Source organism: Chaetodon trifascialis, chromosome 16 (genome assembly GCF_039877785.1).
Source record: "Chaetodon trifascialis isolate fChaTrf1 chromosome 16, fChaTrf1.hap1, whole genome shotgun sequence".
Taxonomy (NCBI): Eukaryota; Metazoa; Chordata; class Actinopteri; order Chaetodontiformes; family Chaetodontidae; genus Chaetodon; species Chaetodon trifascialis.
In genome coordinates this window covers 15,601,773-15,623,159 of record NC_092071.1, presented here as the reverse complement: position 1 = coordinate 15,623,159, position 21,387 = coordinate 15,601,773, and the positions used below count along the sequence as shown (strand labels likewise).

General features: G+C 42.8%; 2 protein-coding genes across 3 annotated transcripts; one reads left to right on the top strand and one right to left on the bottom strand.

Annotated features, from left to right (window-relative positions):
- The first annotated feature begins 864 nt into the window (after nt 1–864).
- On the top strand, nt 865–11,752 carry atp1b2b (ATPase Na+/K+ transporting subunit beta 2b). Of its 2 annotated transcripts, XM_070982205.1 has the most exons (9): nt 920–1,028; nt 1,229–1,382; nt 6,116–6,244; nt 6,336–6,443; nt 6,642–6,847; nt 7,117–7,176; nt 7,437–7,463; nt 7,734–7,829; nt 7,990–11,752. In XM_070982205.1, the coding sequence occupies exons 2-9, from the start codon at nt 1,292–1,294 to the stop codon at nt 8,155–8,157; spliced, it is 885 nt and encodes a 294-aa protein (XP_070838306.1). In that variant the 5' UTR covers nt 920–1,028; nt 1,229–1,291; the 3' UTR covers nt 8,158–11,752. The 2 variants fall into 2 exon arrangements, with proteins under 2 accessions (XP_070838307.1, XP_070838306.1); XM_070982206.1 differs by lacking the exon at nt 7,437–7,463 and having other exon boundaries at nt 865–1,382.
- A 1,205-nt stretch (nt 11,753–12,957) lies between these two features.
- On the bottom strand, nt 12,958–18,756 carry gltpd2b (glycolipid transfer protein domain containing 2b). The gene is made up of 4 exons (XM_070983268.1): nt 18,170–18,756; nt 15,983–16,041; nt 15,631–15,809; nt 12,958–14,356 (listed from the first exon to the last, which is right to left on the bottom strand). Exons 1-4 carry the CDS (start codon nt 18,237–18,239, stop codon nt 13,738–13,740), a joined length of 927 nt encoding a protein of 308 aa, XP_070839369.1. The 5' UTR covers nt 18,240–18,756; the 3' UTR covers nt 12,958–13,737.
- Nucleotides 18,757–21,387: the final 2,631 nt, after the last annotated feature.

Below are 21,387 nucleotides of genomic sequence, written 5' to 3'. Positions count from 1 at the left end.
GCCTCGCCTTTTCTTTCTTTCTTTCTTTCTTTCTTTCTTTCTTTCTTTCTTTCTTTCTTTCTTTCTTACAGTGGAGATGTTGGGGAAGTGGACATTATGTTCCCACAGCACTTCTGCAGCAGCTGTTGCAGCACGCTCAGTGTCCATGTGAGGGCGCCACCTGCTCGCTGCTGCTGCTGCTGCTGCTGCATGCTTAATATTACAGACACTGCTTCATTATGGCACAAACCAACAATTCTATACTGACTCAGTAATGCATCAGACTTTCACCAACCTTTATTGGTAGCATTTAAATAGTTTTTATTGTGGCTAAAAGTTCATTTCATAACTACAGGTAGCAACTTCAATATGCAACCAGTGCTAAAATGTCAAATGCGTAAATGAAGCACAGATTTGCCTCACAATTTCCGAAATACGAGTTTTAGAAAAATCACATTTCAGTCTAACATGTTGAGGTCAAACTTTATGTATAGATAATTATCTACATTATTATCTGAACAGTCTATTTCTCATTAATTGTGACTATAAAGCAGGAAAAAAACCGAAACTCTCTATGATATCTACGACATGACTACGCAATGAATATGAGGATAATTTAAACACAGAGTCCTTTGGGATTTTCAGTCGTATAACATGTGGGTTTTTCTTCAGGGACGTGACGATCCGGGCCTCACAGCCAATTAAAGCCTGCCCTCAGCCAGCACGCGGTTTGCCGTGCGCGGCGTCTGTCACGCGTCGGGAGGGAGGATGTGGCGCAGGTGATTGGGCAGCCTGGAGGAGGAGGCGGGAGCAGCTCTGCTGGGGATGAAGGAGGAGGAGGAGGAGGAGGAGGAGGAGGTTGGTGGGGAGGAGGGGGGAAGTAGAGAGGGAGGAGGAGGGAGCGCTTTACCGCAGTATCACTAGATTTCTGCACCACTCATCAAAACTCTGCGGCATGCAGACAAGAGCTGGGGGGGAGGGCACATATTAGGTCTGTGCTGAGTGGAGGGTCGCTGCCTATTACCAGCCGTTCTGCAGATATTAGATAAGCAAGTGTCTTAACTTTAATTCTTATTCATTTGTGCGTCTGAGTAGACTTGTTTAATTGCCTCTCTTCTTCCCATAGCCGCTGAGGTACAGTAGCTCTCTCTCTCTCTCTCTCTCTCTCTCTCTCTCTCTCTCTCTCTCTCTCTCTCTCTCTCTCTCTCTCTCTCTCTCTCTCTCTCTGCTGTCTGGCTAATTGTTCCAGCCGGGCGCGCATTGCATCAGGGCGCGTTTATTAGAGGCTTGGGGTCCGAACTTGTATGACAAAATGGCAAAGGATGGAGAAAAAGGCGAGTGGAAGGAGTTTATATGGAACCCGAGGACAAGGGAGTTTCTGGGCAGGACGGCGAGCAGCTGGGGTGAGTAGCCGTCCAGCCACAGCAATGCAGCAAACGCGGTCCCTGGGCTCCGTAACAGGTCTCTGTCATAGTCTCCTAAAGCTTTCCTGAAGGTTCGACTTGGTGCTTCAGGAGCATCCTTCAGAAACCAGCGTGTGGAACTATGATGATCAGTTTTAACCTGATGATCGGTGTTCAGGTGATGAGATGAGCGGTCCACTACGGTGTGCTGCTAAAATGTGAATGCGACACCGCTCCTGTGGAAGCCGGCCGGGAAAAAAAACCCTCCGGCCTCTTTATTTATTTTTTAATGATTATTTATTTATTAATTTATGGCACTGCTTCCCCTCCGCAGTGCGCTTTGCATACAGGTGGAGGCATATGGTCTTACTTTACATCTGAATTAGCCAGATTACTGCAGCATTTCTGAAACAGGTTCCACTCTATTGCAAGGTGCATGTCATCAGCTCCTGTGTGTGCAGAGAGCTTCAGAGAGCTGGAGGATGAATTCTGCTGCAGAGAAGACTCCTCACAGGGAGAGGGGCTACCGAAGTTAAACAGAAATGGGGTTTTATGCCTGCGGCTTAATCTAATGAGCGTTTAACATGATGTCATGCATTTTCAGGCATTTCCCCCCTGAGATTTTGAAGGAAAATCCAATCCCAGCCTCTGTGTAACAGGAGTATTGCCATATACGGTCCTCTCTTCTGCCACACAACCAGCCGGCAACTATTTCAAAGATTCATGAAATGATAGGGCGCATATGGCTCTGTTCTAATGACATTGGAGCGTTTTAATCTGGGTAAAGCCGAGGGCCAAATGCTATTTGTATCACCTCCAACCCGGCCCCTCCCAGTGAGTGTAAATCAGTGAGGGATTTAATCCTAATCTAATGGCTTCATTGGCTGATAAGGAAGGTATCAATTCAGCGCATAGGATGCAGAGAAATAAATCACTTTCAGGAACTTGGATTGTTTTTGATCTTTTCTCCGGGATGTGAGAAAAGTGGCAGCAGTGTTTGTGGTTGGAATAATGCTGGAAGTGATTTTATTCTTAGTGGTACTTTGGTGATTTTATGTTTCATGAATGGACATTGTGCTTTTCGTGCAGAGTAGGGAATCATTGACTGTATCTTCCTTTGCCTGAATCCCCCCGCAGTGTACGACTTAATCCAGCTCAATGCGTCCCAGGTGCTTTAAGGTCTGGTGGCCTTTTTAAGCTGTGCTCTCTAAGGCTTGTTAATTAGGCTATTTCTGGAGTTTGTCACTACATGTAGGTCTGCTAAACTTGGCATTTCACCTTCGCACTTTCTCATTCTCCTAATGACGCACACACTGATCTACAGTCCAGCCATCCATTTCCTATATCCACTTATCTCAGCATGCACTGAGAAAACACCCTAGTCAGGTTTCCAGTCTCTTTAGAAAGCAAATTTGTTGTTCACACTTATGATTATGCAGAATAATGTATGTTCAGAGCATTAGATCAAAGGCTTCTTTGAGGATGAAACACAGAACACTTCCCTGTGTGTTCTGCTCTGTGCAAAGAGCCGTAATGATATGGAAATAGCCTTGACAAAGTAGAACAGTCCTGCAATTTTGATGTTACATTGCCATCAGCTGACACCACGCAAACAAGGTCCAACAACTGCCTCTATTTAAAATAGGACTAATTAAGTGTCCTGCACCTCCCACTTCCAAAAAACAACAAAAGGCTCTGAGTGAAACATCGGAAAAGAGCCTCAAAGGGCCTAACAGGGAACAAAACCACGATGCTGGTCTTGGTGTAAGATTGCAAATCATATACAAGATAATTAATGGGTTGATTAAAAGAACCACAGCTCCAAGATATTGATTTTTTTTTTGTCCTCTAGAACATTTAATTTTTAGCTTAGAGGTCTGTTTGATCACCAGTTTACAAAGCAATTTTGCAGTGTGTCCTCCTAATTAATTCTGAAAGAAAAGCAACACCTCCTGCCATTATGGCTGAAGAAAGAACAGGATGCTGGACCATCCCACCCCGGCCTTTTGTTCTTCGCTTTCAACTGCCGTCCACAAACAAAACGAAGGGTGAAAGAGAGATGCTTCACTGTCCATCATCGGCGCGAGCTGAGAGGGCACGCTGTATACCCAACACCCTCTTTGCCGGGGGGGAAGACACCCTGCCTGCACGCTCCAACCTGTGTGCACGTGTGCGCAGCCAGTCTCCCTCGGGTGGTGTCATATTTGTGGTTAGCACGTCACCCCCTCTGGATGACAGAAAAAAAACACTTAAACACTTTGCTTTGTCGCATCTTATCTCTGATGCCTCTCTCGCCGTAGTGCCTCCGGCTTGGTCTGGGGCCCAGAGAGCTGACTCTGTATATATTTAATGACTCAGCTTGGACCTTTTCCATGCGACAGACGGGATGCTCTCTGCCATCGCACTCAACCATTCATTCATTTCACCTCCAATAGGAAGGAAGGAACTCTAGGAACTCCACATGCAAAACACACACACACACACACACACACACACACACACACACACACACACACACACACACACACACACACACACACACACACACACAGTAAAGCTCTAAATCTTCAGGACACCCCTCTGTAGTCTCCCCCCGTAGAGCAGCTTCCCCTTGACATTTTGTTATAAGCCTGGCTGTGTGGGGAGGCAGATGCAGCGCTATCAGCACTGCTGACAGAGTGGAAGAGCTCCATGCTGGGGGCCATCCAGCAGAGGCGCAGGGTCAGGGCGCTCAGTTGCTACCCAGCGCAGGCCTCAGGTGTTGATTAAAATGAGGGATGTGTCAGAGAAAATGCTATTTCTGTTTTCCTGCTCTCGATGTAGACAGGAATGCCCGAGGTGGCAGCAAACAGCTGCTTCAAAGGTATTTGATAATTCCACGTGTGTTGACTGACACTCTTTTCATTGAACATCTGTGCACCAAATCTAATGCAACAGTGACAGTGGGACGTTTTTTGTTTGTTTTTTTTCATGTTAATGTTAATTAAAAACAAGAAAATGAATAAGCAATTTTGGTTTCAGTGACTTTGTTGCCATTTATTGAGCAAAATTTCTCATTTATCTGAAAGAAAACATATGAAGGAGAAAAATAATCATTATTGGAAGCTCTGCTTTCTGTCTAATGTAACATTATCACTGTGGTGTTCTTACACTGTTAATGAAGTAGGGCTACTCTATGATGGCCTGTAATCTCCTGACCCTGTGGCCTAGTCTCCAGGGGTCCTGGTTCTCCCTCCTCCTGTATCCCCCTCTGTCATCGTCCCTCTCCCTCTGTGGACAGGGCAACTCTTTAATGGAATTGGTCAGAGAGCGGCCATTCAATCCTGTTGAATTAAGGCCATTTCAGGCTTGGAGACAGACCACAGTTCTGATGGAGTCAAATGAGTGCAAGAATGTGAGAAAAGTAAACATATGGTGTATGTTTTGCACATTAATTGATAAAATTGACCATATTTGGACCATGTCGTGCAGTTAATGGTATTTTAAGTGTCTAAGGGAGGGTTGTTCATGTGTGAGTGAGACAAAGAGGCAGATGTTGCAGATGGAATGAGTTTAATGAGGATTAACGGGCCTCCCATGAACATGTTTGGTCAGAAAGTGATCACACAGACACAACACAGCCACAGCAATTTATCAAAAGTGATTCCATTTTCAATTCAGATGTAAGATTATTCATACTTTAAAGCATGTTTGTGCATCACAGTGAGTATGAAATGGACTGTACTTACCTAAGGGTGCAGATGTCAGTCAAATGTAGCCTTCATGCATAAATCAAAAGCCTGCTATTGTAATGCACAGCCCACAGCAATGCTGTAGAAGTCTGGATACAGCAATCATTGCAAAGGAAAAAAGGGTGAAAATCTCAGTTTTTTTCCCTTAATGGATGATATAAAAAGTTAAAACTGGGTCAGCACTAAGCTCATGCATTTGTTAACATGTAAACACAGTCGAAATTATGCTATCATCAGACATGATGTAGAGCTGAGAATCTCCCCACAACTTCACGTTCAGTACTGTCATTTTCAAGTCGGATCATAAGGTCAGGAGTGTTGCCTGCACTACTTCTTTGGCAAGAGCACATGGAAATAACAACATGCATGTTTGTGTGCTGCTTTGTTAAATTGTGTTCTCAATTAATTTTTATTTCAGTACATTGTCATTTGAAGCTTTACTGCAATGGCCATTTTAGTATGGGTTTAAAAGTGCAATTGAACTGAACTGATTGAATTAAGGTGAATTGAAGACTTGGTTTCTCAGCTACAGACACGAATAGACCATAAACCAACCATGTTAATATGAGTGAATGCGTCAGTTTAAAATGATATTATGTGTAAAGCAGCTTTTTTAAAATCATGCAATTAGCTAACAATTTGAAGAAAAAAGATTAAAAAAAACATCTTTTTGATTTTAGCGGGGACACTAGTTAGCCTAGCTGTTTAGGTCAGTGGCTACCTACTAGCCACATAGGCTTAGCTTGATCATGCTTTCAAGTATGAACACAGGGTTTGTGAGGCCTGTTTATTTCTAGCATTTTTTTCAGTTTCATGTGTACAGTGAAATATATGCTTGATGTTTTACATTTGCGTGATTTCCCTTCAAAAAAGTCTCTTTAAAATGTACATAAGGTCTATGAAACTGAATAATTTGATGTATAATTGATGTGTCTGTGACGACACTCCTTTTCTCATTTGTGTTACACACACTTGATTCTCTTCTCTCTCCTCCGCCTGCAGGTCTGATTCTTCTCTTCTATGTAATTTTCTACATCTTCCTGGCCGGCTTGTTTGCACTCACCATGTACGTCATGCTGCAGACCCTGGACGACCACAAACCCACCTGGCAGGACAGGCTCTCCACACCAGGTGCAGTGACTAATGACACAAGCTGCTGAATGCTGGTCACGCTCTGTGACGCGGTGTCTTGAACTCCCTTCTGTCTCTCTGTCACTCACAGGCATGGTGATTAGACCCAAAGCAGATGAGACCTATGAGATTGTCTATAACATCCAGAACACTGAGAGCTGGGACATGTACGCTCAGGCCCTGGACAGGTTCCTGACACGTAAGTCTGGCTCTCTTGTACAGTGACTAAAAAAGCTTACTGCTGCGGATTATCCAACCATCGAGAATGAATTGTTTTTACCTAATAAGAGATAATTCCTTTACAGTCAGCGGGTAGGAGATTGCCCTGCGCCAGGGTTTTAGTTGAGTCATAAGCCCTTGCAAACAAACTAAACCCCCAATGCTCTCACCCCTGCAGCCTACAACAACTCCGTGCAGGCCCAGAAAAACGACGAGTGCACCCCAGACCAGTACTTCCTGCAGGAGGACAGCGGCGACGTGAAGAACAATCCGAAGCGTTCCTGTCAGTTCAACCGCACCATTCTGGAGGACTGCTCTGGAATCGGTGACCGTTACTATGGATACCAGGAGGGCAAGCCGTGCATCATCATCAAGCTGAATCGGGTATGAAAGAGAAAGAGGGAAGGGGATGGTGGGATGGTGTTGCTAGGAGACGTGGAGTGACTGAGACAATGAAACTGGTTGGGAATGAGGAAAAGATTATCCCAGCAAAAAAAAAAAAAAAGAAGGCCAGCATCAAGATTATCTGATTTGTTGCTGATTTCTGGGATATTTTATAGCAATTTTAAACCGGATTTTTTTCCACTTCTGTTTTTGAATAAGAGTGACATGGGAATGCTGCTGGAGATGTTTTGTCTTTTCTGTCTCACCAGGTGATTGGGATGCTGCCAGGAAAGAACGGACAGGCTCCCTATGTCACCTGTGGTGCAAAGGTAATCCCTTTTTGTCTTCCATAATGAAAGGCTCAGCATAACAGTTTGGATTTCAGCCCATTCATAGCCATTGTGCCTCACTCTAATCTGCAATATACCACCTATCGCTCATCTCCCTTCCCTTTAATGTATGCGTTTGTATTGTTTCAACTATCAGATCTCTATTACATGTCACTTTGTCACTTACACCACCTGTCTTTGCTGCTGGCCTCCTCTTTGTTCTTTTTCCCACTGTGTTCCATTATGTTGCCCACTCTCAGAGATACAAAGTTGGCAAAAATGAATGGGTAAGAACAGAGCAGAATCTGTGTTTTTAGATTTAAGATTAAGCCTAAAAATATGTAATCATTGCGTAGACTGTAGTTATGTGTTTATTTACTGCGTGTGCATCAAGGTGAGGTATTATTCCTTAAATAGTTCCTGAGGTAGAGTGTAGGCATGTTGGGAAATTAGATTTAGAGAAAAGAAGGAGATTAATGATGCTCACCTCCTCCTCTCCTACTACACATATGAAGGGATTTTTCAGACTGTAACATGAAGTTGTTTCACCCCCTCAGAGAGAAGATTCTGACAAAATTGGAGAATTGATGTACTTCCCTCCAAATGGCACTTTCAACCTTATGTATTACCCTTATTATGGCAAGAAAGCTCAGGTAAGGCTGTCTCTTAAATCCAAGTGTGACTTAATTTGCTAAACACTGCTGTTAATGAGCGAGCAGCTTGCGTAATGCATCTCCAGACAGTTTATACAGGATGTACCTGGCAGAATACATTAGCTTCCGTGTTAAGACGTCCCTGGATCTGTTTTTGCAGGTGAACTACTCTCAGCCTTTGGTTGCCGTCAAGTTCCTTAACGTTACTGCCAATCAAGATGTCAACATTGAGTGCAAGATCAACGCCAACAACATTCCCATCGGAAGTGAAAGGGACAAGTTTGCTGGAAGAGTGTCTTTCAAGCTGAGGATCAACACTCATAACTAGGTTTACCTTTTCCTCTCCTCAAAACCTTCATTCTCTGCAACATTGCACATACACAGAAACAAATCTCAGTATTCACACCCTTTGTAGGAATTGTTTACAACCCCCAGATTTTGGGGGGAAATTGTTTGTCTAGTCGTGTGATGAGATGAGGCAAGAGTAAAAGGGTGGCAATCCTGTCATTATTTCTGTCTGTGAGCTTTGGGACAAATTTCTTTTCTGTAAATTAGTTTGAGGTGACGTCTATTTATACTGCATGACAAACTAGGGGATGTAAAGGATGTGAACATGTGTTTTCAAAGTTTGCAAGGATCAGCAACATTACCACGTTATTGCTGCTCCCCTCCTGCTGCCTCCTTATAGAGAATCCCTCTATATATGAATATACACAAGTTACAATACAAAATGTGTATATCTACAGTATTTATACGGTATCATAACCTTATATCAGTACGTCTAATTTGTTGCACTTAAAAGAATAATCCAACAGACTTGCATTTATCTCGATGGATGGATGCAGCGATGACGCCATTTTGCATGTGTGTATTGTCTTTAGTGTGCTATGAGGGCAGGAGGCCCCTGTGTCCCACCTCTCTGCTCAGTGTGAAATAAGGTTGTGTTAAGCCACTGACCACCAGGAGGGACCCCACTGTAATCTACTAAACCTCACGCACAGCTAGTTTGTGTGTTTCGATAACTACGTGCAGTAACATAGCCATCTCCAGCAGCAGAGGTCAAAACCTTTAAGAGTGCGTGTGTTTGCGTGTGTGTTCCATTCACAGCTCCCATTTCATACTGTAGGTCGGGAAGTTGCATGCAATGTGCAATATTCATCAAGTGGCGTAGATTATGAATGCTTGAGTCTGTTTGTCAGACGAGAGGGACTTTTCATGAAATGATCATTTGATATTCACACTGGCTGTTTGACCTGAGGGCAGCAGAGAAAACGATTCGCATTTGGAATGCCAGATGAATTACGACAGGCGACAGTACAACGGCCATGTTTCAGACAGCACAACATGATATAATTTGCCCCCAAAGCTCCCATCCTGTCAGCGGCTGAAAGGAATTTTAGCTTCCAGGCCCCCAAACATCCGTCTGGATATCAAATGGAAACAGCAAAAATGATCCTCCTGCTGCGCAACAGCGTTACGCTCCCTGTCAGTGTGTCTGTCATTTCAGTCCTCAAGTTAAACCAACAGCCATTTTCTCTGTGTCTCAATTTGTAATTTAAGCATAAATATTTAGAGTTTTTTTGCGTGTGTTGCATCTATCTCATGTATCAGAAATAGATGCTGTTGTCATGTTTTGTATTGATTTGCACTGGAAGTGTGCTTTTTTTGGTGAGTTGATTTAATTGCTGTACATTTTTGGAGGAAAGATTATGTAGAAAGTTTGTGTTTGTTCCCTTTGTTGCATTCATACCCATTATCATCCTCTAAAATACTCATCCAGGATATCAAAATGTGCAGTTAACATCTTATTTTAAAGGTGACTAGAGTCTTGAATATATGTGAGTGCATCAGAGTTTTGTTTTTTAGGCCTGTAGGAAATGGTTAGAACTGGACATCTGCTTCCTCAACCACATAGAAAATGATATTTTTTCATTTGATTAGTTTTTTTGTTGTTGTTGTTTTTGTTATATTCTCCACTGAATCAGTCTGAAGGCAAAGTCACTGCAGTAACTTTACAACCAGTTTGAACAACCACTCTCTCAAAAAACAAATCACAGAATTTAGTGCTGGAGCTGTTGACATGCAGTCATTGTGCAGCACACACGACGCTGTCAGAAACACCTGCAGATATTTAGCTGGAAAATCTGCAGAGTTAAAACCGGACACGTTAGCTACAAAATTGTACCAAAGCAGCTGTGATCCTGCCATGTCATCGCAGCGAATGTGGAACACAAGCTGCTGTTTGCTCATGTTTATGGTCTGGCTCTGTTCCACCGTGTTTCTCAATGTGCTCGCAAATATCTCGCGCTGGTCTAAAGGACCCCATTATCTGATCCAGACGTGATAAAAGAAAGACAATTAGATCTAATGTGATTATCTGATTTCTTAATGAGGGATTATTCATAATCAAGGATGTGCTCTGACAGTCACCAACAGACATTTGAGGCTTTCTTTGCTTTTTCTTTGGCTTTTTGACAGTCCACTAACCAGTTCACATGCATGTCTCCTGGCATTTCTGCAACAGTTACTTAATTTCACTGTAATCTCTTAATCTGGTCAACTAATCCAGAGCAGGCACGCTGAACTTCTTTACCCTACTTTGTCGCTCCTCCTCCTTGTGTCAAACGCCTGATTCACTGTCAGCGTGCTCGAAATGGATAAAGCAAGCTTCATTCATTTCTCGGTTTTCCCCTCAATCCGTTCAATCCTGTTTCTCCCAATCATTACTAAATCAATCAAAGCCCCTTTAAATCACAACGTAGCTGAATAGAATGTGTTGCTTCATCCTTTAATTGGACATTCTTGTTTGACTCATGTGCATGTGAAGATTAGCTCTTCAACCAAAGATCTCCATGACAGTTTCAGTTTTATTTCTTTGTGCAGCACTGACACATCCTCAGCAGCAGAGTAAGGATCTCATGCTAAACACCCAGTGTTGTGAAAAGGCATACTCTTATATAATAGTAATACGCACAAAAGGAACATGTGTCACTTCAAAATAACAGTGCCTCCTGGTGGACAGACAGTGTTGCTCCCCCACTGTCAGAATGTTTTTTCCTATTATCTCCATTTATCTTTTTTTTGTTTGTTTTTTTCTGTGATAATTTGGAGATGTCCTCAAAAAGCAATATATTTATTTCTTCTGTGGCTGTATGATGTATTTATTGGAAAGGCTGCAACAAAGTCGGTGCAACGTGTATCATCAAGAGCAAGGAAGAAGGAAATTTGCCAGTGTGCATCACCACGATGGAAGAGTATGGAAACTAGTGTTTTGTTTATAAAAGAGTATTTTTATTGCTATTTTGTTGTAAAGAGTAGAGAATGTATAAGCCTGGATTGTATCATGTCATGGGAGCGATCTGGCAGGTTTTCATCATTTAACTCAACGAATGGCAAAATGTTAACAGCGTGGTCAGATGTTTTTTTGTTCATGTTTGAGTCCTTTCTACGTTCTTAAATTGGGCTTGTGAAGCTTGCAGTGAAAGTTCTCTGAACAACGGGCTCTGCCATATCTGAATGAAGTCATTAAAAGTGAATCGGTAATGCAGTGAATACGTCTGAGTGAGCAGCTTTCAGAGAACTTTCAAGCTCAAAACCTTCAGAAACCATTCAGGACTAAACTAAAACAAGGCCCAATGCAAATGTCAGAGAGAGAGAGTGTGTTAGCTTTCAAATGAGGAAACATCTCAGCAAACCTCATACCCCCACCGAGCCCCCTCGTCTTAAATCCTACTATTGCCTAAGACCATGGTCAAAGGATAGGTCAAGACAGAAATCCATGAAAGTTGTTGAAATACTCTCACCCAAAGGGATGATAATTCTATTCTGGATGATCTTTATTTTATGCTCTTACTGTATGTATATTTTTGCTCATGTTTACTGCAAACCAAGATAGAGAAATAAATAAATGTCATTGAAGGGAACTCAGACTCACTTCTTTCAATTTATTTGTTTGGTGTCATCATCGGATGAGAGAAGGGATTTATTGTTCATTGCCATGATCCCAGTGTGGATCCTTTCATCCTGGCCTATTGTGAATGTAGTCTAATGTGTTAAGGTCTTTGTAGGAGACGGAGAAAGAAGACAGCCAGTGTCAAAAGTAGCATCGGCTGGTTATAATCTAAAGTAATCTCATTGTCTGTAATCCTTGCAGCCTACAGCGCCAGTGTTAACCTGTCCCCATATAACAGTACAGGGTAATAAGTGAAAGGTTAAAACAGTTTTAAAAAAAGAAAATGTGATATGATAATGTTAGGCTCTTATGTGTGAAGTGAACCAGTGAGGATCTCTGCACTTTATTTTCAATAGAGTATTAAGAGGAGGTATCACCCCAACACGTCACCCTCCTGAACACATCACAGGCCGAAGGTCGCAGATTAAAGTCCTGGCTGGATTCTAAGTAGAACACAACAGTTGCGCATAATCAGAAATATTGATCGGCCCAAGTTCAGAAATGTGTAGATGCTGGTTTCCTTTGAGAGTTGCTTTAATACAGTCCGCCGCCAACTGCTTGACGAGATTACAGCTGAAGTGTGCTTCCGCTTGCTGACCTTCAACCAGCTCCTGTCTCCTGCTCACTCTGTGGCTTCAGGCTCTGTCCCTATCTCTCCTTCCTTCACTGTCTCCTCAGAAAGAGAGAGCACAGGGCAGGAAAGGAAAGGGGAGAAAGCCAGGATTACATAGTATTAGAGGTATTTGTGGGTTTAAAATAGTCTGATCAAGAGTAGCGCTGGTGTCTGATACTTGCACACTTGCTATTCTCTCTGTTACACACATTCTATATATTAGAATCCAGAATCATCTGCAACCCTCTGATACCCCTCAGATCAGGACTTTTTCTAATATTTAAGTCATAACATCTAAAAATGCCTTCCACACAAAGAGATGTACCTTTGACTCTCGACTTTAAAAGCCTGTTCATTTCCACAAAGTGTGTCGACGAGAGAGTCACACAGAGCAGGTTATATCCATCATGATGGAAAGTAGAGATTAGTCTGTTGCAGGGAATTGGGTCCTCCACTGGATGCTGGATAACAGGACACAATAGTTCAGTGGCATTTAAATGTCAAAGTTCTCACATTTCTGAAAGAGTACGTCAGAAAATGAACTTGATTCTCTGGGTTTTTTTAGAGAGAGATTTAATCAATCTGAACATGATACAAACTTACAGTGTAAAACTGAGAAATTAATGCTCCACACTCACACTACAGTTACTCTGAGGCACCATGTTGTCCTTTGTTCAGCACATATTGATTTTTTTGTGAAATGAGTTTTCAGTGAGGATAGATTGGTCCCAGATTTTAGCTCTACAAGGCATTTAGACCCAGGCCGTTTTGAGGTAGCATACTAAATCACTGAGCAATAACTACAATTATAACGGCAGTCATTTGCAATGGAATTTTGAATGTAAAATATATATATATCACATATGAGTGGGGCACAAAAACATGAACAATGCAGTCTGGTGTAGTGCGACACTCTCTTAAGAACATGAAAAGATTCGCTAATGCTGTTTTTACTGCAAGGTTGTTGCAATGGATGTGCGGTGTTCATGTTATTGTGTCCAACTGCTTAAATAATTCACAGTCTGAGTTTAGCCAGCCTCAATGCATTATCAGCTGTCCTATAAATGTGTCAACAAGTTGACACATGATATCATAAAATGAGATTAGGAATGTCTTCAGAAAGCAAACTGACTTTCAGGATTAGTTGATTGACACAGCGCTTTGGTTGCAAGGAAAAATACAGCACCCGTGAATTTTAGCTGAAAAAATAATGTCCATATATATTTCCTTGAGAAGTTTACACCTTGTTTGTAACTAGATGTTTATGTGTGGTGCCCAGGAAAATCATGAGGACAGTGCAAAACATGTGAGAGGCTGTGTGTCCAGCCTCATAGTCCCCTTTTCTATGGCAAATCCAGCATGCCATTTTCTTCAAGGGCTTTCTGCGTCCTGTCATAAACCTCTCCAATAGCCTGAACCACCTTGTTCAGCACTGTGCTCAGCTCCTCCTGGTTCTGCACACACACCAGCCTGAAGAAGAAGGCCCGCTCTGGCATGGCGATGAAGGCCAGCTCTGCAGCCCTGCGGACAAACCAGGTGTGGTGGTTGGCGAGGGTGCTCTGGTAGGCCTCGCGACACAGCTCTGAGGGGTTCCTGAGCCGGCCGGCCACCGGTGTCTCAGCCAGCTTCTCCAGGAAGAGCTTCAGCCAAAGCAGAGCGCGATGCAGACGCAGAAGAGTCCGGCATCCAGAGTCTGTGTGGTGGTTGAAGTCCACCACTCCTCGGTTCAGCTCCACCCAGATCATGGAGCGCACAGAATGGTAGGGACCAGTGTGTTGTGTGGGCTTCACATTATTCTCTGTCCCAGCCTCTGGGCTCACAGTGTTTACTGAGAGGACATCTGAGTCCAGTTCTGCTTCGGGGTTCTTTTCTGCCAACAGGGCCAGTTGGCGGATTACAGAGGTCTTGCTTTCTATCTCTTTAGATATCAGTCCCACCATTGGACCCAGAGCTTCCATAAACCTGGAGGAGTAACAGAACAGGATGAATCATCTTACAGAGTCCAGATCAGGCCATAAACCATCAGGTCCATTAGGTCCAACTCTTTTTAACCTTTACATGCTACCCCTCGGGGACGTCATCAGGAGGCACGGCATCAGCTTCCATAGTTATGCTGATGATACGCAACTGTACATTGCCATGTCTCCTGATGACATAGGGCCAATTGATGCCCTTTTTAACTGCATTTTAGACATTAAGTCATGGATGGCAGAAAATTTCCTTCAGCTCAATCAGGACAAAACAGAGGTCTCAGTCATTGGTCCTGAAGGCCAGAGAGAGAAACTTTTACCAAAACAAAAAGATCTTAAACCAATACATTCTGTCAAAAATCAGGGCGTGATTTTTGACTCTGAGCTTACTTTTATTCCACATATCAAAAACATAACAAAGATAGGTTTTTACCATCTTAAGAACATAGCCAGAGTCCGCCCGTTTCTCTCTCTGGCCAGCACGGAGGTGCTGATGCATGTTTTTATCTCCTGTCATTTAGATTATTGTAATGCCCTGCGATCTGGTCTTCCCAAAAAGAGTATCTCAAATTTTCAATCGCTACAGAATTCAGCCGCATGAGTGCTGATGAGGACCAGAGGGCGGGAGCATATTACACCAGTTTTAAAATCGCTGCATTGGCTCACCGTGCGTTTCAGGATAGATTTTAAGGTTCTTTTATTAGTTTTCAAATGTCTTAATGGTCTTGGGCCTTCTCATTTATCTGACCTACTTTTACCCTATCAACCCTGGCGGACCCTGAGGTCCTCCGGCACTGGCCTCTTAACCATACCAAAAGTAAGAACTAAAACACACAGGGAGGCGGCTTTTAATTATTATGGCCCCCGATTGTGGACCAGCTTGCCGGAGAACCTCAGGGCTGCAGAGACCGTTGATGTGTTTAAAAAGAGGCTCAAGACCCACCTTTTTAATCAGGCTTTCAATGGATTTGTTTGATTTATCTCATTCCTTTAATCAGGCTTCTTATCTTATCATATTTAATCTTTATTTGTATCTTATTTTATATGCATGTTTTAACGACATGTTTATTTACTATTTAGGGCTGGGTTTTCTTTTTCTTTTTTGCTGTTTTTAGCCTCTGTGAGGCACTTTGTGTTGCTTTTAAGTATGAAAAGTGCCATATAAATAAAGTTTGATTTGATTTGATGATTTGAATCACTTCATACTTTCTAATGGCTGTAAATTCATCACTATCACTGTCCTCCTGCTTTATCTGATTATCTCACCTCACAAGCTCATCCCAGCTGGACAGGTACGGCTGCAGCAGCACGTCAGAGGTGTAGGCCGGTGCAGCCAGCAGGTGGAAGACCAGTCGTGACACCTGGAAGGTCTGACCAGGGCACCCCTCCAGGACCTGCGTGACCTCGGCCCCATCGACCACACTGCTGTTGTGCAGCTGGTGATGCTGACAGTGGGGGGATGGGAGGTGTGTGAGTGCGTGGGGCGATTGACAGGGGACAAAGAAAGAACGCGGAAGTGATTCACCGCATTCAAATTGGCCATCTGCTTCACAAAATCAACCTCATGGAGGAAATGGAGTACATGATGAACTGCTTTGTCATTGGCTTGTGCACTTACCGTATTATGCTGGTTATAAGCTTTTAAACAAGCATCCCAGTGGTAATCCAAGCCTCCCTCTGCAGAGAGACATTGTAAAGAGAAACAGGAGAACAGTTAGTTTTTGTTTGCAGAGACTTTCCCACGAAAACAGATTTTTTTTCTGATAATACTGCAACTCCAGCTCCAAACACAAGGACATTCTGAGGTGCATTGAACTCATCTTAGTAACACTTTGAAATATGTATAGGCTTGCATTATGGGTCAGTGGGATACATTTAACCTGAAATAACAGATTTTTGTGCCACTTGGGGGCAGCAGAAACAAGTTGTGAACACATTGACAAATCATCACCTTTTGAGTTGATCTGGTGAACTTGCAGCAACGAGCAGTTCCTTATTTACACATTTTCTCTGTCCATCTGAAGAATCTAATTCCTATATTTAGTCTCTTGTTTTCAGTCTCTACCAAGTGTGTGCAGTGGGTTTTTAGAGATCTGCCCCGTTGTGACTGAAAACAACACTATGAGAATGACATTAAATTAAAACATTAAATTGTCGGCCAAACAGCTAAAAGAAGACTTGAAACTCACAATTAAGCTCCACAAAGCTGAGGGGAGCTGCAGATTCAGGTGATCACTCTAAGTAGCTTCAACTGCTTTCACAATGTCATTTGACATTTTTGTTAGAAAAAATTGTCTCATCATCATCTAATCATTTAGAGTATTTCACCTTTCATAATGGCTCATTTGTGACAGATTCGTGTTTTCCTGTTGCTAACACGAGAAACTGATTATGAAGGCTGACTCAATTTGTGCTACATTCTTGATTAATTCCATGAGGTTTAAGATCATTCTGTACAGCAAAGAGCACAAAAACACGCATTAAGCCAGCAAAAAGCATTCTTTTGACAGCAGATTTACGACCTTGTTCCAGCCTGTGACAAAGCAAACCCTGTGATTTCAATTGATTGTCTCAAGCACGGGGGCCATCAGCGCGCATCATGTGTGCAAGTTGCTCAAATCACTTTTGTGCCTTTTCGAATCCACATGCCTCCACTGGGCCACGAGATCCATACGCACACCACGATCATACGACACAGAGGAATAAGTTGCAGTTATAAGAATTTCCCAGCATGTTTTGTTCAGTTCAACTCTGGCACATGTCTGAGTGAGGTCAGCTTACTGAAGTCAAACTATTCATCTTATTTTGGACTTCCTGGAATTCCCTCAGAGGCCTCCAGACCACACGTTAGTCACCTCCTTATAGGCAAAAGCCACAAAAGCAGACAGTTCTCAAATCTGATGTGTGACTGCAGCACCTACTCACAGAGTCACTGTCAGGTAGCCTTACTGAGTGTTCGAGTTCAACACAGAGCCTGTGACAGCAAACTGCTGTCAGATATGTAGCTCTAACCTACTGTAGATGTTGCCAAAAATGTCACGTGTATTATGTGTTTTTCTTTTCTTTTTCATTATTGTATATAAGAGGGATGTGAAGTCATGCCACAACAAACTAAGATTTAAATGTAAGTTTCCTAACTGAGCTCCTCCTGTATGTGGAGGCAGAGCTGCTTGTTCCTTTCAGCTCTTTGCACTCTGACTCATGTCTCTCAAATCTTAGAATTTAATCCAAGCTGGGGAAAAAGATCACATGGTCACAGCGGAACATTGTTTCTCCGCTTTCCAGTTCCTCATTTTCACTTTTGGATTAAATGGGAAGGAACCATTAAAGTTATTTTCTTACAGTGCCGGGAACTATTTGCTTTTTCTTACGTGCCGCATTTTAGATCGTCAAACTATAATTATAAGATAAAGAAAGATGCTGTTGAATATTTTGGGAGACTCACTCAAATAGACAAAGATTCCTTTGTCTGGAAAATAACATCATGTGTAAAAATTCTCAACTCTGTTTAAGACAACTGTTCAGCTGACATGACTGAAAGTAGCTCAGATTAAGAATAAATCATTTAGTGATCTCTCATTCAGATAAAATGTCAAAACACACATAGAAATCTTCCTAGCATGTTGTTAAAATCATTTCTGAGTGAAAGAGTGAGCAGAAAGTGGTGTGACCACCATGCTTGATTCTGCTGCAACCACACCATCTGACACATTCCAGATCTGAAACATATGCTTTTCAAACAAGGGAGGGATTGTATAGATTAATAGTTCAACACACACACACCCACACACTCAGAAATACTCACGCAGCCACAGGGAGCCCAGGAACAGCAGCAGGACTACGATAGCTACAGCAGCCTTGCTCTTAACACCCATTCTGAATTCCAGCTTTGGGTCTGCCGGTCTCTCTCTGTTCCTTCTCTTTGTGTCTATATTTTAATTCCTCTGTGTCTCACATGAGTCCTTGTCTCCTTGCACTGGCTGTCACCACAATTACTCCCTACTAGACCCCTGCCTCTGACCGCCCCCTGTCCTCTCAAACCTTTCATACTCTCCCCCAAAACCCTGAATAAAAAAGTTCTCTCAACCATTACACCTCAGAGACCCTCTATCAATGTTTAGCCCTGCCTCACGCCTGCTGTTCTAACCTGTCACACAACTCAGCCTGCCGTGGCCTTTTCTTTTTTTGTCTTTCATTGACTTTCCTTGATTCACGGCTCTCCTCTATCCTGCCTTTGTTTCTGATTTGGAAGCTGCCTGTCTCTTGTTGGGTTGCTCAATCTGAGGGTCCAGAGATCAGCTGAGTGCAGCCACTGGCTGATAAAGCAGAGCCGACACAGCTTTTCCGCCAATAACCCCCTTCCTCCAGATTCATCTTCTAGATACGCGTTATATTCCTGGTCAGTTCGAGTAAACACTTCTTCTCTCACTGCCACCCACCCTCCTCCCACCACCGCCCACCCACCCTCCTCCCACCTTCTTCCTCTCCCTCAGTCTCTCTCTCTCTCTCTCTCATTCACACACACTATTAGGAGCACCACCACAACCACCACACACTGGAGCAGTGCTGACACACATTTCTGAAGACATGTTGGTTAGAATGAGAGCATGATGATGTGAAATGTATGACACTCACCCTTTATGTTTGTACATGTTAAAGTCAGAACAACCTTGAGTAATCCTCCATATTGACTGATTTGTGGAACGACACAGTCTCTGAACAGAGATACCAAATCCATGTTTGTCAATGAATAACAAAGTCTAACAAAGCTTATCCTTGCTGAGACGGCACAAAGATGCCCATGTGTGCTAATCTAATGCTAGATATGAGAAAGAGTTTGACAAATCAGAGTGGGAGCAAACAAAGCAAGTCTCTATTAGATAAAATAATAATAATGATAATAATTTCCTTTCTCTTGTCACCATTTCTTTTACAATAGTTGATTCATATTCTACATCTAATAGGAATTTTGGGCTCCTAAATGCTAGTTTTTCCATGAATTCACTGGATTACTGACATCCAAAGTCTGTGATGTGTCAGTAAACCAGGAGGACGATGCAGCACAGGCTGTTCCCGTGATTCTCACTATCAGGGAAAAACCCAGTGATTGGTTCCTATCACTGGGTTTCCTGCTACTGCCGCTGCTTCTGTGGGGGGAGGTGAGTAGACATTGAACTCCACATTCAAGCCAAACCACATGTGTGCTCGTGAAGAGGGACTTAACAATGGTATTTTGTAGTGGAGGAGCGGGAAAATAGTGAAAGCAGGAGCATTAATGACTTGGTTGGGAGGAGCCAGTCATGGGGCTTTATGCGCTGTACAGCCAATGGATGATCCCATCTGGAATAGGCAGAGACTCAAAAGGGCAGACTGAATCCCTCTGAAAACATGTGACCCTTTCAGAAGACTTGAACTGACTGACTCCACACAGCTGGTCCTCTCCAACTCAATGTTCTGACTAATTACATATCTTGTTAAATAGTTATGCTAGTAGGCTGAAACACATCACTTCACACTGCATCAGTGTGTTTATGTATGGAAGTTCAGTAGAGCGGGAAAGAGGTATTTTGTCACTGTCACTGTCAAATACCACCACACAAGATTTTCCATCTGCACAGTCGAAACATTTAAGTACCAGGATTACCCTTGTAATCCAGTTTGTAAAGATCACACTAAAAGCAGCCCATAAAATTCAAATCTAAAACATCTCCAGAGCAAGATAATCGAATGTAATAGCAATAGAGGAGATGTTCAGAAGCAAATGAAAAAGAATAATGCACGATGGGTTTTGAGTCTGGTGGCTGTGACCCCTATAGCACAACCTTGGTTTCAACCCTCTATTAGCAACAAGTATTCAACATTTCCTGTACATACCTAAGCAGAGATTTACATTGTGAGATGAGAATGAGTTTCATTTTAAGTACTGATCTGAGTTTAACTGTTACTGTAACTCAATCCATGGATTCACCACAGGCTCTGCCGATTTAAAAAATGTTGTCATTGCATTCTCAAATACAGTCCTTGGTCCAACCGCATTAACTCTACAACAGTTTGAACCCCCTGCATCACTGGATGTGGCTATATTTATAGCACTTGTTATAGAAACAGTCAGATGTCTTATATTTTGCACTGACAGGCCTTTGTGTCAGTTATTTTAAAGGATTGGTGGATGTAATGTAGAAGCAGAAAGAATAAATCTTGACTTTCAATGTACTGACGAAGCTACAAAAACAAATGCTGCACTGATCGTCTTGAGGAGACACTCATTCAAACTGAACATATTGCTGGATGGTTTCTTTTTCTCATGTTTAGCTACATTTGAAATACGTATAGTTTTGCTCCAGCACTGTGCTGCTCTGCCCTGGGAAGTGACTGTCTCTGAGGCTGGACAGATCTTCTGTCTCTAAGCTCTAAGCAAGTGTGAGACACATAATCTGCCTTGTGGAGGCTCCAGTTACCTTAAAGAAGCTCATCTCTGTTTCCCTAAATGTATATTTAGAAGTACATCACATACTGTCCAACTCACATGGCACATTCCAAAAATCAGACTGTTGTCCTTGTTGCTGCACAGTGACACTACTTCAATTACTCACAGCACTAATTATAATAGCAAATTTAGTCCCTGGACTTGGAATGAGTAAACGGTCCTCACAGTCTGGTCTGTACTTTTAAGAACTGCGTTTATTGCATGATCCACTTCTGTTGGAAGAAATTATCTGACATATGTTGACGCACATACAAGTCTCTGTCTCCATGAGGTTTATGAGCATTGTCTGCCTGCAGCCCTCTGACCCCAACACACTGTGGACTGCAGACACTGCTGGAGTCCAGCTGGTGACGTGGGGACGCCTCACTGTATGCATTAATACCTTGGACACAGAGCAGGGGGAGAGCAGGCCTGCACACCTTGCTGCACCCGCGGCTGTATGTGTCTCTGGTTATTCTGTTTCACATGCAGACACACACACACACACACACACACACACACACACACACACACACACACACACACACACACAGACT

Excerpts from the sequence above, each read along its gene's own strand:
- atp1b2b (XM_070982205.1), top strand. The coding sequence starts at position 1,292 with ATGGCAAAGGATGGAGAAAAAGGCGAGTGGAAGGAGTTTATATGGAAC. Across the intron at positions 7,177-7,436 it reads ATGTCACCTGTGGTGCAAAG|AGATACAAAGTTGGCAAAAA; the intron begins GTAATCCCTTTT and ends GCCCACTCTCAG. Across the intron at positions 7,464-7,733 it reads AAGTTGGCAAAAATGAATGG|AGAGAAGATTCTGACAAAAT; the intron begins GTAAGAACAGAG and ends TCACCCCCTCAG.
- gltpd2b (XM_070983268.1), bottom strand. The coding sequence starts at position 18,239 with ATGGGTGTTAAGAGCAAGGCTGCTGTAGCTATCGTAGTCCTGCTGCTG. Across the intron at positions 15,810-15,982 it reads CTTATAACCAGCATAATACG|CATCACCAGCTGCACAACAG; the intron begins GTAAGTGCACAA and ends CCCCACTGTCAG. Across the intron at positions 14,357-15,630 it reads AGCTGGGATGAGCTTGTGAG|GTTTATGGAAGCTCTGGGTC; the intron begins GTGAGATAATCA and ends TTACTCCTCCAG.